Source organism: Bos mutus, chromosome 19 (genome assembly GCF_027580195.1).
Source record: "Bos mutus isolate GX-2022 chromosome 19, NWIPB_WYAK_1.1, whole genome shotgun sequence".
Lineage (NCBI taxonomy): Eukaryota > Metazoa > Chordata > Mammalia > Artiodactyla > Bovidae > Bos > Bos mutus.
In genome coordinates, this window is record NC_091635.1 from 30,785,631 (window position 1) to 30,800,755 (window position 15,125).

At 41.7% G+C, this 15,125-nt stretch overlaps 2 protein-coding genes across 9 annotated transcripts in view; one reads left to right on the plus strand and one right to left on the minus strand.

The window, feature by feature from the left end:
- Positions 1-608: 608 nt before the first annotated feature.
- On the minus strand, positions 609-9,952 carry CCDC43 (coiled-coil domain containing 43). Of its 2 annotated transcripts, none has more exons than XM_014480649.2 (5): positions 9,702-9,952; positions 6,365-6,452; positions 5,047-5,182; positions 3,492-3,603; positions 609-2,303 (listed from the first exon to the last, which is right to left on the minus strand). In XM_014480649.2, the coding sequence occupies exons 1-5, from the start codon at positions 9,903-9,905 to the stop codon at positions 2,178-2,180; spliced, it is 666 nt and encodes a 221-aa protein (XP_014336135.1). In that variant the 5' UTR covers positions 9,906-9,952; the 3' UTR covers positions 609-2,177. The 2 variants fall into 2 exon arrangements, with proteins under 2 accessions (XP_014336135.1, XP_005903400.1); XM_005903338.3 differs by having other exon boundaries at positions 3,545-3,603; positions 9,702-9,949.
- Positions 9,953-9,992: 40 nt separating this feature from the next.
- Positions 9,993-15,125, plus strand: part of DBF4B (DBF4B-CDC7 kinase regulatory subunit) — a 42,538-nt gene continuing 37,405 nt past the window's right edge. The window contains exons 1-2 of one of the 7 annotated variants that reach the window (XM_070389942.1): positions 10,034-10,126; positions 12,909-13,013. The gene's annotated coding sequence lies outside the window, so the exon portion shown is untranslated. The other 6 variants (XM_070389945.1, XM_070389948.1, XM_070389947.1 and 3 more) reach the window with 6 other exon arrangements.

Here is a 15,125-nt window from a genome sequence, read left to right on the forward strand (position 1 = left end):
TAGTTGTTTTAAAATTTGCCTTTTCCAATATTGAATATTTTAGACATAAAAGGTTATTAGCACCTGAATTACGTGGATAACCTTACTCAAAGCCTAAAAAGTTGATCCTTTTCTTCTGTTTAAACATTAGTTCAGGTGTACATTTAACTGTGACCTAGCTAACAGAGTCCTGGAAAAATGAATTGACTACTCTTAAAACAGATTGAAACTACTACCCTTCAGGGGTCTTTGGATATAAACTGACTCTGCTTCAGAGACCAAAATTAAGGTGAAAACAAACCAAAAATCCAAAATAAGGGTTATTAAAACAGGCTCTCTCACATGCCAACTGTAGCCACAGCCACATATAAAACTAAAATGCCAGCAGGACTCGAGAGACTTCAAAGCCAACCTACTGTCCAAAAAAGAAGGTAATCTTTCTGATCTCCTAATATCCAACCTCACAGAAAGGAAAACTGAGGCAGAGAAATTATGGATTCCAGGAAGAGGGTCTAATAGCAGAGGAGATTATTGGACTAATCAAAACATAAGTAAAATTCAAACACATTCCTGAGGGACTATCCACACAGAACTCACTTCCAGCTGGAAGGAATCAGAATAAATCAAGATACTGATTTAAATAGTTTATTTTTTAAAAAGGTGGTTATTTTTTTAAAAAATTTTACAATGACATGGCTATAGGAGTGTATAGAGGTGACACATCATTTCCTTAACCATGTTTACCTTCTGTGGAACGGTAAAAATTTTTTTGTTAATCTCATAATTAATGGTATAAAACAGAGGTCAGCAGACATTTTCTCTGAAGGGCCAGGTAGTATTTTATGCTCTATAGGTCACATAAGGTCTCTGTCACATCTTCTTTCTTTTACAACCCTTTAAAAATGTGCAATCCATTGTTAGCTCGAACCATACAAAAACAAATGACCAAATTTGGCAGTAGTTTGCCCACCCCTGGTATAATGTATCTACTTTCTGTCTTGACAGAGAAAGTGCTCTCTTCAGGCTTCTTGATGGTCTGCTTCTGAAGTACAGAAAGCGCTACTTATAACCAAATGTGGTTTGTCACAAAAGTAGAAATGGAGGAGAGTTCCTACTCACTTTCAACTCTCTCAAGCAGTTTTTCCACTCACTCACTCATTCAATAAATTTGTTGAGCACCTACTATGTACACTCTTAAATATCTCTGTTAGCAGAGATTTTCAGTGTTTTTCCTTAAAAGGGTTTCTCTAAACCTGTAATTATCAGGTCCTTGTATGTTTTAGGGCAGATCAGGGTTAAAATCTCTACTAGCACTCAAGAGGATTCATGATTATAAAAAAAGAATCTAGCTAATGATGATTCCCTGCACTCAATACTGACACATCCTTCTTAAAATCACAGCCTAGATGAGGAAAAATATATAACTATCTCTTACTAAAAGAAACTTTGTTTCCTATCATAGGCTGAAACTTTAAAAAAAAATCTCAAATGCAGAACATCCACCAAATAACCTTTTCTTATTTTCCTATTTTGTCGCCATGTAACATAAAAGTCTGGATCCGGGTAGGGCTCTTCATTAGATTCCTATTTCAGCCCTAAAACCATTTATTTAGATGTGAATAATACTTCTGAAGCAATTGACACTCCTACAATTCATCTGGAGAGTCCCATGGATGGAGGGGCCTGGTGGGCTGCCATCTATGGGGTTGCAAAGAGTCGGACACGACTAAGCAACACACACACATAATTCATCTCAGGGAAGGAGTGGTCATGATTCAGCTCCTTCAGGACAAAAATTCAGCTTTCTGAATATTCCTGCTGTTTATCCAAGGTAAGGGAAGACTTTTTAAAATGGTCAAAAGGAGTATAGGACTTCAGTATTAAAATATAAAGGCTGTCCCCATCCCAGATCTTTGGTTCAGACATTAGCTACAATAATCCGATTACCCACACCACAGAGACATGGCACATTTTGTAATTAGAATTGTTTGCGATTTTCCTTGTGACCATGTAAACAAAAGGGGAAATGCCTTGGGAAACTACCTGGCAATGTTCTCTCATTTCTCTTAAATACACAAATGCACAACCAGGTCTCCCTTTGACCAAGTTCATTAGGAGAAATAGAGTGGACCAAGGTTATCGCTTTCGCTCCCCTCTTTGTGTCCTTTTCTTTTCCTTTTCCTTGCGTTCCTGCTTGGCTAGTTTGTCTCTCTCCCTCTGCAGCTTGTCCTGCTCCTTCTTCCTCTGGGACTCATCCCGAAGCGTGTCTCGCTCCAGTTTTCGGGCATTGAGGACATCTTCCACATTGGTGTTTCGGAACAGAGCTGCAGGTGAGTTAAGGGATAAGGGTCCAGGTCACACAGGTCTCAACTCCTGCTCTCCTCATTCAAGCCAAGTTTCAAATACTATCTATCCCTCATCTTTAAAAACAAACCAACCAACTTTATGTTTATCTTTAGTCCAATGGAAAATCCTACAACTGCTATTAGTAAAAAAAAAAAAAAAAAAAATTGAATAAAAATTTCATTCAGACTTGCCTAAATCTGAGTGTAAATATTTTATGAAAATGAAATCTCATTCTAGAATAAGTACTCATATCATTCACTGGCAGAATATTGTTGGAGTATCCAGGCTAGTTTTAGTGACTAGAGTATTCAAGTAACTGGCAAAATTTTCCTATACTCAGCACTATTAAAATGCTTGAAAAGAGTTTAAAAAGTTGTTTAACCTTACTAAACTTTATCAATTTGCTTCTTTTCCTAGACCACTGAAGTTTTAAGTGAAAATCATGTTCTAAAGAAATACTTTAACCACAGTTAGAAAATAGGTGCCATCTGTGGGGTTGCACAGAGTCGGACACGACTGAAGCGACTTAGCAGCAGCAGCCAAAAATTTACCCCTCATTTCTTATGACTTTAAAACATAACCTGTTACTACCAGACAAGCTCCTTTTTACTCTTTCCACATAATCTTTTTCTGCTTTAGTGCTTTAAAATGAATGTTTCCCTGAAATAACCCCCATTTCTCAGAAAATAACCTCCCTTTCAGAAAATCTACCTTACTCCTCACCTTTAAGAAGGTGGATTTCTAAATCCACCTTCTCTATAAGCTGCTCATAAGTGATTTTGTTGGTAGGGACTTTTTATACCATATATGTTTCAATTTGTCCATATTTTCACTTAAAGTATTCAGTGCTTTTATTCTCTTCCCAATGAGTTCCCCAGGTCTTTGAGGACAAGGACCAAAACTGCAATATTATTCTAATTGCTTCCACATTGCTGGGAAACCCAACACTATACACAAGGAGTACAGATTCTCATTTTCCCTTAGAAATCCTTTCTCTAAACTTACCCCTTCACAGTTCATGTCAACATATTTTTTGCGGGGGGGCGGGAAATTCTTGCTAAATTGACTATTTAGCAGTCCGAGGACTGGGGCTCACAATGTTGACCTAACATGTGTTCTTGGAGGTAGAGGGAGCCCCCAGCAATGACAGTGAAACACAAACTGACCCACAAGAAGATCCTATGGAGCAACACCTGGAGATGCACACAGAGAAGGATACATTTGTCAGAACCAATGCTCATCGTGGTGGCGCCCGAGTCATCCTTCTCATCCGCTTCGGTGAGTGGCGTTAAGGAAAGTCACACGTAAAACAAAGGTGAGCACATCCCATCACAACATCAGAAAATAGTGATTAAGCTGAAGGGAAGGAAAAGCAGGCTTCATGGAAGGACTCTGACAGGGATGTGATGGTAAATCCAGGAAAGTCACCTTTAGAAGTCTTAACTTGGGGAAGACTGCTCAGAGCTCCTATAGGATTCTTAACTGTTAGGGTCTGAAAAGAAACTGAAGCTGGTCTGGGTGGACTGCCACATTATCTGGGAGCCAGGGGATGGTCAGATGACCTCTGAAACAGTGGTTCTCTAAGTGTGGTTCCAGAACTCGCTAAGAGCTTTTGAGAAATGCACACCGTTGGGCCTCTCTCTGTATCTACAAAATCCCAAATTCTGGGGCTCAGGGCCCAGCAATTTGTGTTTTAACAAGTCCTCCAGGAGAACTAATGCTTAAAATGTTTTTTCTAGCCCAGGAAATGAGATTTTTGTAATTGGAACCCCAGTTCTGCCAAACCTAACAAGAAAAATCATGAGAGAAAACAAGAAGTTGACCCCAAAGAGCCTAAGAATTCTTTCCTAACCTAGTGATTAGACAGCAAACATTTCTGATACAACAGTCACTCCATTCAAGCAGGCTCAGTAAGCTAAGTATTCCCTAAACAAATTTCAGATCCAGGTTTTGGAACCAAACCTGGTTTCAGGGAACTAAACCTGTTCCTACCAGCAACACTTTCTTTTTACATAGTCCTCACTCAAATTCCAGGTTTATTTTGGTGTCACTTTTATTAATTATGTAGTACTGGAATATCACTCATTCATCTCTTATTGCCTCCATTCCCTTATCAACTATGATAAAAATTACAAAGATTATACACATAACACTGAATACCTTTCATAGAAAGGTATTATACAAATATGAAGAATCATAATTGTAAATCAACTATTTCAGTTTTTTAAGCTAGATCTTATTTTCTGAAAACACAATAAGTGGTCCATTCAGGCATTATTTGTTTCACACAGAAGTTTTCAAGAACATATACATTGCAATAGTCCAGTATCAACCATTCCAGCATCATTCCTCATGCCCACAAAGGGCTACAATCTCTGCCATTTTAGAGGAGAATATTAAGCTCTGGTGGGGTGGGGGTGGAGGGTGTACTTCCCTGGTGGCCCAGTGGCTAACATTCTGTGTTCCCAATGCAGGGGGCTGGGGTTCAATGCCTGGTCAGGGAACTAGATCCCACATGCTGTAACTAAGAGTTCGAATGGTGCAACTAAACAAATCCCACATGCAGCAACTAATACCTGATGTAGCCAGAGAAATAATTTTTTTTTTTTTAAATAATAAAGCTATAGAGGGGGACTGGCAACTTCCCAGAGTTCAGTGAAAACCAGCAAAGGCTTTTGACTTGAGCCTTAGGGAATGGCGCTGAGACTCCAGAAAGGATATTCCTCTTCATCTGTCACATCAGCATACTGGGCCAGGAGGGCAGCTTTCCTCTGCTTCTCTTCTTCTGACACCATTCTGGGCTTCACCACTATCTGCGCCTGCTTCTCAATGAGGGTGGCAATGGCCTGGACTTCATCTGGGAGGTGGTAGGAGGGAAGTGGGGGACAACAAGGTTGTATGTGAGAGGAAACATGCTTCCAAACCACCAGTCCACCCAGGCAGTGCTTGGAGCAAAGGCAACGGCAGCTGCTGACTGCTGAGAGCCCTGGGGTGCAAAGGAGGTGCCTCAGGGGCCAATGAGAAAGGCAAGGAAAGGCCATGCAGGCCAGGCTTTAGGTCTCATATCCATCTTCAATCAGAGCAGCCCTGCTTTTACTTTTATTATATGCTGAAGTTCTGCTGCTTTAAGAAAAAAAAAAGTTGAAAACTACTGCATTAGAATCAGAGAAAATCAAGCCTCCAAACATGCAACTTTCTCTAGTCTCAAACCAGAAGCCTAAGAAGGAATCTGGCATTAACTTAGGCTGGTCTATCCCATGTTGATAATTATGCCAGGTGAAACTTAGATTATTTTAAAAACAAAATTATCTTTTGACATCTCCACGCTCAAAGAAAGGAGGCAATGATGTCAAGCAGGCATCCTGCTTGTCAAGGAGGCAATGATGACTCTCATGCCTGGGTGCATATTAGAATCATCTGGGGGAGCTTTTGAAAAAAAACCGAATCATCTGGGAGAGCTTTTGAAAAAATAACAATGCCTGGGTCCGCACCCCAAAGAGGTTTATATAATTGGCCCATGGTGCGGCCTGGGCACTGGCAGTTTCAAACATACAGCAAGCGATTCCAGTGTACAGCCACAACTGAGAACCAGCATGTGAACAGCTCAGAATAGATTCTATTCAAGTTTGGATTTCTGTTTTGAGCTGTGTGTAGCTGATTTTTCATCCTAATGGGATCATCTCTTTCATTTGAAAGGATGGAGGGTTTAGCTGAATGAAGCAAAAGACCAATCACAGTCTGTGTTATGAAATGAGATTATGAAAAGGTTGGGAAAACATAGTTGACCCCATACCTGAGAGCAAATATACACGGGGGAGTGTAAAAAGGAAAGAGAAAGAAAAAAGCAAGAACCACAGTGAAGACAGCCATGGTCAGCTGAAGTGGTAAAATGTAAAAGAAAACCAACCTTCAGTTAAAAAGTTAAAATAAGCTGCCAGGTGTTTACCGGTTTAGCGCACCTGAGTGAGGAAAACTAAAGACTTGTAACAGCTGTACAGAAAAAGTGGTTGGAGGTTAGACCTAAAAACTCCAACTCTACCTTCTTTTTTCACTTTGGTGACAACATTCTGAGTTTCTGACCATCGTTCCACAATCTCCTTGCAGATATTAAGGAGGGAATCTTCTTCCTGGTTGAAAAAGTAGACCAATTAATTTCCTGAGAGCCCTCAACCTAATGCAGAAGGAAATGGCAACTCATTCCAGTACCCTTGCCTGGAAAATCCCATGGACAGGGGAGCCTGGTAGGCTACAGCTTATGGGTTCTCAGACTCCCACACAACTGAGGGACTTCACTTGCACTTTCTCAACCTTATCAAATCTACGCAAAGGGCAGAGCTCCCCCTGCTGGTGATGGGAAGAAATCACAGAGCAGGTTTGGAACCCACAGAATAGAAATGATGATTCTCTTCTGAGGCTCCCAACACAGAGGGAATCCTATGTGAGTCACAGAAGCCACACCTGCTAGAGCACCCACTCCATCCTGCCAAGCTCCAAAGGAGAGGATTCTCACCAACTCAGGGCAGTCCTCCTCTTGGAGCAAAAACTTGTTGAGTCAAAATGCTCCTCTATGAAAATCTTCCTTGGCCAATATATTCAATTCAGTACATTCTCCAATGTACTCACTGATCCATAATAAAGAGAAGTTAAGTGAGTAGATGGTCTCCTATCCAGCCATCTCTCTGTCCATTTTACATAAGCAGACATATTCTGCACACCAACCAATCTTCCTCTTTAGCATGGTATGACCAAAAGGATGTTGGCTTTGGTGTCACACTTAGTTAAATTAAAATCCAGACTAAGAGAAAGTTTCTTTTCATAGAAAAAGGCTGGTGTATGAACAGCTGCCACAAAATGTAATATCCTGCTCACTAAACTCATTGTGATAAAATTTCATGATGTATGTAAGTCAAATCATTATACCGTATACCTTAAACTTATGTAGTGCTGTATGTCAATTACATCTCAATACAACTGGAAGAAAAAAAAATGTAACATCCTACTTAATGTAATGACCCTACTTAAAACTGCTCGCCCTCCATTCTACTCCCAGTTTTCTCACAATGCTTCTTTTTCTCCTAGCACTATCATTTTCAAATACCCTAGATAATTTACTGATTATGTTTTTCTTTACTGGAATATAACCCCTCAAAGACAGGGATTTCTGTCTGTGTTGTTTCCTGAAGAACCCCCAAGCACTTAGGGCAGTGCCTGGCAGAAGAGTAATCCATCAATAAAAATTTGAAGACTCAATCAGCATAAGTGGAATCACAAGGAATAAAGAGGATGACAGGAAGCTTTTGTTTACTGTCATTTTCCCCCAACCATATATACTGTTCTTAAGTCTTACCTCAAATTGTTGCTGATAAGCTTCTAAATTCCTAGTAATGAATCCTAGCCCAATATAGCGACTAATTTGGCTATCTTTTGTTTTTCCTAAAATGGGATTCAGTATAATAGTTGGGAGCTTTTATACCCAGCCCAACTGACTAAGTAGTGCTATAAGTGATGTTTGGTGTCTACCATATTCACTGGCCTTGCTGCTCTATAAGGTTGCTCCCAAGTTGTTTCATGGACAGGACCCTGCCTCACCATATTGTTCCTGGCCAATTTTTTTCAAAGTTATTTTCTACACAGAAGGGGCTGGGGAAATTACAAGAAAATTAAGTAGGGTTTGTGAACTGGGCAGGGGGAGGAAGGTAAGTCACCTTAAAAGTGAGTTTGTCTTGGAACTTCCCTGGTGGTCCAGTGGCTAAGACTGTGCTCCCAATGCAGGGGGCTTAGGTTCTGTCCCTGGTCAGAGAACTAGATCCCACAAGCTGCAACTAAGAGTTCACATGCCACAATTAAAATGATTCCCAAGCCTCAATTAAAGGTCCCACATGCTGCAATGAAGATCAAAGATTTTGTGTGCCCCAATTGAGACCCAGAGCAGCCAAATATATATATATATTTTAAGACTCAATTATTAAAAAAAAAAAGTGAGTTTGTCTCTGCAGTTTATGCAAACAAGAGATAAAAAAATAATAATAATAATAAATCTGGTCTAGACAACTCTTCTACTAAGACTATAAATAGTCTCGGGCAAAATTCAGGTCTACCTTTATCAGCAGACATACAGTTCTAAGTAATGATACAATGAAAAGAACAAGTCAAGGAGCTGTACCAGTGAGTACCCAAGTTACCTGAACTTCTTTTTCATGGACTCTTTAGGAACTTCCCAGTGGGAAATTTTTTTAAGGTAACTTAATTTGTTTGCCTCCTATTCTTTCCAATTACAACCTGCAATGTAAGGATTCAGGAAAAGAATTTATTCCTCTGTGTTGTATTTCCAGCAAACTCATGAGCTGCATCACAAGCTGTGTTAAGGCTTTCCCATTTATAGGTCAATCTCACCAGAGCAGGTTCTGGAATTAAAAAGGGGGCCCTTGCCAGGAGGCCCTGGGACAGCTGCACTAGTGTTAGATTTCAACCATGTTGAAATCAATGAACTGCATTTTCACCAAATAAGAGTAAGCAGAGATGAAGGGGGAGAAGGAAATGGCAACCCACTCCAGTGTTCTTGCCTGGAGAATCCCAGGGACGGGGAAGCCTGGTGGGCTGCCGTCTATGGGGTCGCACAGAGTCGGACACGATTGAAGTGATTTAGCAGCAGTAGCAGCAGAGATGAAGGCAGCAGAAACGGTCAGGTTGGAAAAGTGTGGACTTCTTGGTGACTTACTACTTAAACAGTTTAAAGCACACATTTCTGAAAGCCTGGATCTGCTTCTAGGAGGCTAAGTATCATGTTTATTTCTCTTAAACTCTGATCTCTCTTATTCCTCCACCCACTCCCCCCAATGATTACTGCATTTCTATATACAGTAAAGGATCGAGCCCAAATTTGCTTCCATTCTGCCTAGGCGTGAAAAGACCTCTACTGCCTAAACTGATCTTTTTGGGAATCCTACCTCCAAAATAGGAAACCAAGAGGGTACTTCCTGCGGGCTTTTGTCAGGGGCTCTGCCTCCTATGGGGCACAGACATCCCAGAGCACTTAATTTCCCCCTCTCATCACTGTCAACGGACGGGAATGAAATTGGTTGTTAGACGTTTATGATAAAACTAATTTCAATGCCTTTGGAAGAATACTCACTCAGTTGACCTACAGGCACCTAAGAGGGCAGAAATAAGAGAAAGCTTTTCCTCTCTCTGCACCTGCAACCCTCTGGCTCCCGAAACCCTGGATGAAAAGTAGCTCCCTGTCTCCGAGGCCCAGGGCTCAGAAAATTATTTCTCTTCCAGGTGAGACCACTAAGCCTCTGGGACAGTAGGTAGGGGAAAGAAGTACTAACAGGAAATGGCTTAAGAGGCTAAAGGAATGTGTCTGGGCTTCTCACCAGGAAAGCAGAGAGAATACCCTGCAGAGCATCCAGCTTCTCTTCTTCCTCCTCCTCCTGCAAGACACCCAAGATGTAGGCGCCATAAACGGCTCGGTCCACTCCCAGCGCCTCCAACCGTCCATCTAGCCACGATTCAAAGCCGCTGCCCCCTCCATCTCTCTCGCTGGAGGTGGCTGCTGCCACTGCGCTGGGCGCCGCCATCTTGGGGCCAGGGACCTGCCAGCCCGCAGGGCGCCTACCGCAGTGCCTGACGGGCCGCGCCGCGGCCCACTGCGCATGCTCAGAGAGGAAATCCACGCCCCCGGCGCGCTTGGCTTAGAGCCCAGTCAACCCCTAGTAACCTGCTGGTGCGTTTTGTACCTTCTAAATAGAGCGCATCCTGGCTTCTGCACGATCATGCGGTCTCTCTGGAATCCTGGCAGGTGAGTATTCTTAACAGACTCTTTTTTACAGTTGGGGAAGTTCAGTGACTTGGCTAAAGTCACGCGGCTACTAACTAAACAGGACTGGAACTCAGCTTCGATTCCAGCGCTTTGACAGGCCTCACCAAGCCGCCCTTTCTTGCCAGTCGTAGAAAGCTAAGCCACCCGCTCCCACACAGCTTTCAAGGAGGAAACCGCCGGCTCTGTGGAATATGCACTATGGCTGTCAACTGCCACCTGCGCCTTTCCAGGCTCCCCCCGCGCCCCGCCCCCATCAAAACTCAAGCTCCAGAAACCTTCCCTGATTCCCTGCAATCTGTGTTAAATTAAGGCCTCTCCAAAGTGCTGTGGTTGCTTCTCTGCACCTAGCATGCTTGCTTAACGCAGTACCGGACACATAGTGGGTGCTCAATAAATGAACTGGCAACCTCCAGTCGTTTTTCATTCACCCAGTCAACACTTACATAGAAATATCTTCGAAGAGCCTTCTTTACCCATTTCCAAGCGTTATCTAAGAGCTTTTGAGGCATTGCTGCTGCTGCTAAGTCACTTCAGTCGTGTCCGACTGTTTGCGACCCCATAGACGGCAGCCCACCAGGCTCCTCTGTCCCTGGGATTCTCCAGGCAAGAATACTGGAGTGGTTTGCCATTGCCTTCTCCAATGCATGAAAGTGAAAAGTGAAAGTGAAGTCGCTCAGTCGTGTCCGACTCTGTGTGACTCTATAGACAGCAGCCCACCAGGCTCCTCTGTCCACGGGATTCTCTAGGCAAGAATATTGGAGTGGGTTGCCTTTTCCTTCTCCATTTGAGGCATTAGCTCTTATAATCCTCCTAACAACCGTGTGAGGAGATACTTTTATTGTCCACATAGTAAAAATAAGGAAAAAACACACTCACACATTTACAGGGAGCATAACCAGAAGCAAGTGCTCCTTTACATCAGGAAGAGTCTCAGCTGATTCTCAAAACACCTGGCTCTGGACTGAAATGAATTACCCAAGAACCCAGGTTGTCTTTCCCTGAACTGCAGAGGAGGCTGGCAAGTCAGTACATATTTATTGGCATTGCTGCTGGGCACTAAAAGACAAAGATTAATGTCACAAAATCTCTCCCTTCAAAGGATCTTCAGTGGGTTGAACAGACATGTTTAAACTAATAATGGCAATACAGTGAGAGAAATGTTTCAGTGTCTAATGGAAATTGCGGTAGGACGGCTGGAAGATTAGGTTAACCTTGCCTGTTGGATTAAAGTTGGAAACTGGAGATGAGAGATGGAGGAAAGCTTCCTAGTGGAGGTGAGGCTTTCTCTCTTTTGAAGACCAAGTGAGAGTCCTTTAGGCAAAAAGACTGAAAGAGAAAAGTCCTTTAGGCAAAAAGACTGAAAGAGAAAAGGAGCAGACCCAGATGCAGGGAGCTATGGGGGGCCCTCCAGAGAATTATGGATGGCTTGGACCACAGAGTTCGAATAGAAGATATTCAGGGGGTGACAACAAAAGGAAAGGAAGATCTGGTATAACTGGCAAAGGGCCTCTTGAGAGAATTCTCTACCTTTATTATAGTTGGGGTAATGTAAATGGATGGACATGGAACACTGTAAAGCTCAGTAGAAATACAGGATATGTGTCTGTTAGCCTCATGGCTTCTGTGTGCTCCCTGAGCTAGAATGTGACAATAATGGAGTCAGAGGCCAGAGTCAACCCCCAAAGACTTGTCCCAGTTTCGGGTTCTCAGATGTACATTTTAATCCAGTGGCTGTCTAGCAGGTGGAGTTTGTTAGATAACAGACTTGGGAGCCGTCATGACTCAGGGATCACAGTTTGATGTCAGAGACCCCACAATCAGAAAAGGACCACAAAATTTTGTTCTTTCTGAACTTTTTAATTTGAAACTATTCCAGACTCACAGGGAGTTGCATAAGTAGTACATTGAGACCTGTACACCTTTACTCAGATTGCTCCCATGGTAACATCTTGCTTGTATAGCTATAGTATTAGTATCAGGAAACTACTATTAGCACAATGCAACAAAGGCTTTTTGAAGACACATACAAGATTCTCACAAAACTGAGGGAAGGCTCTACAGATTCTGCAATTAAAAGAATCCTCACTGGCTATTTTATTACAAAAGTACTTAGCTCGTAGTTCAAAAAACCAATTCATACCACTGGACAAATGACAGAAAACTTATAGAAAAAAAAAATCAAGATGGGTTTTTACACTATAAAAAATAGCATCACATTTATAATTTTTTAAATATGCAAACAGTGACTTCCCTGGTGGTCCAGTGACTAAGCCTCGGAATTCCCAATACAGGGGGCCCTGATTCGGTCCCAGGTCAGGGAACTAGATCGCACATGCCACAGCTGAGGATTGCGTGCCACAACTAAAGAACCCACATGCTGCATCCAAAGAACTCTTACACCACAGTGAAGATTGAAGATCCCACATGCTGGCACTAAGACCTGGTGCAGCCAAGTAAACATCCTTTAAAAAATAAAATACGCAAGTTAAACCTGTAATGAGATACCATGTTTTCTTCTCAAAGCCTGATAATACACAGTGTTGGTCTACGACTGGGTGATATAGGCACTAGGAAATGTTGCTGCAGCAGATGAGCTGGTAGAGTCTTGCTGGAGGGCAGTTTGAAAAAGACCCAACATTTCTCCTTCTGGGAATTGATTATAATAGGTGCATGTGTGCAGAATGACATTTATAATAGGATATGTGTTGCAGTGGCACTTATTGTAGTGAAAGAACAGAAATAGTTTACATTCTGTCCACAGAAGACTGACTCAAGCCACAGAAACAAGGATTGTGCAGCTATAAAGGTGGAGGAAGCTCTTGATGTACTGACAACAAACTTCAGGATACATCGTTAAAGAAAAAAAGTGAGGCACAGAATAATATGTAACCTTTGCTACCATTTGTGTTTAAAAAGAGAAAGGATGGGGAGAAATACATATACATATGTGGCCTGGTATGTGCATAAAATATCTGGAAAGATACACAAGGGAATGTGAAGACAGTTGTCACTGAGGAGGAGAACTCAGGGAGACTTGTTCTAAAATTATGAGCTATCGGGATTTCCCTGGTGGCTCAGTGGTTAAGACTCCATGCTCCCAATGGGACACAGATTTTATGTCTGGTCAGGGAACTACGAACCCACATGCTGCCCAATGTGGCTGAAAATAAATAAAAAATAAAGTAATATAAAAAATAATGTTATTTCTTACATTAATTTACCTTGCATCTTTTGTTTTAAATCTCCTTTGCTTCCTTCCCTACCCAGAGGAAACTTTTGTTCCTGAACTTTGTATCTGTCTTCCTCTTGAATGTTTTTAAACATAGTACCTATTACTGCATATGCATATGTGATATGTGTGTATCCATGGATGTGTATCCATAAACAATATATCACATTGTTTTACATGTTGGACATTTCTTTCTGCAGCATGCTTTTTTCATTTAAGATCTTGAAAATATTTTCCTGTGTTGATACATGTAGCTCTTATCCATTCATTTAAACCACTGTATAATATTCCATTGCTTGAATATAGCCCAGCTGATTCATTCCTCTGCTGATAGGCATTTAGATTATTTTCCAGTTCTTCAAACAGTGCTTCAAGTCCCATTCTTATATGTATCTCCTTGCCCCCCTATGAAAAAATTTATCTGGGCCAATGAGCATCAAACGTTTTTGCTACATTTAGCAGAAAAAATATTTTTGCATACCTAGCATATTAATATGTATTTATGAATTACATAATAGTGTAAACCACTATACAAAATTTGTATGTCCATCATAAGATATATGAAAAGGTAACTTAGAAAGGGTGGTTAAGGGACTTCCCTAGCAGTCCAGTGATGAAGACTCCACGCTTCCAACGCAGGCGGCCCAGGTTAGATCCCTGGTCAGGGAACTAAGATCCCACATGCCACACGGCACACCCAAAAAATAAGTAACAAAAGGTTGATTTAAAAGAGAAACAATATGGAGAAGGAAATGGCAACCCACTCCAGTGTTCTTGCCTGGAGAATCCCAGGGATGGAGGAGCCTGGTGGGCTGCCGTCTATGGGGTCGCGTAGAGTCGGACACGACTGAAGCGACTTAGCAGCAGCAGCAGTAGAGATAATTAAACAGAACACGCAGCAAAAAAAAAAAGAGAGCGAGAAATAATATGTTATAAATATTTATTTGTAGTACCAAAATACTTAGTGAAAATAATGTGGCTGAATATGCTTCATTCCTTTCCTACATTATTACTATTTAAAAATTTTTATTGTAAATGCTCATAGCATAAAATTTACCATCTGAACCACTTTCAAGTGTACAGTTGATTAGGGCAAAGGATTCATTACTGGCAAGAGTTCCTCTTGAACGTCAGTGATTTTTCTCGATCATTGGCCAGCTGACTCCTCACTGAACCTCAGAGTTTGTACCTGGAGTGTTCACTTGTGTGTGTCATTCAGATTATTTGTAATCTTAACTTTGCTTCTTTGGACAAATCTTATTAAGCCTCTTGTTCACTTCTGGGAGTTAGGAAAATCCAGATAGCATAATCTGTAAATTTATCTGGGGATATGTAAATTGTGGAGAACAGTGTAAAACCAACTCACGCTGAACTCTGCAGAGAAAACACAGACAACCTGTCTACATAGGAAGCTCCCTTACCCTTTACCCAGATAGCTCAGTTGCTTTATTATGTAAGCCAGGATCTCTGAGAAGAGCACGGGAAGGACACCAGCGTTAGCCTGCTTACTAAAGATTATTAAGCTTACTTGTTTTTCTCTTAAATAAAAAAATATATTTAGGGTTTCCCTGGTGGTACAGTGGATAAGACTCCTCCTGCCAACACAGGGGACCCGACTTCGATCCCTGCTCCAGGTAGATTCCACATTTTTGTTGTTTAGTGGCTAGGTCGTGTTTGACTCTTGTGACCCCATGGACAGTTGCCCTCCAGGCTCCTCGGTCCATGGGATTTCCCAGGCAAGAATACTGG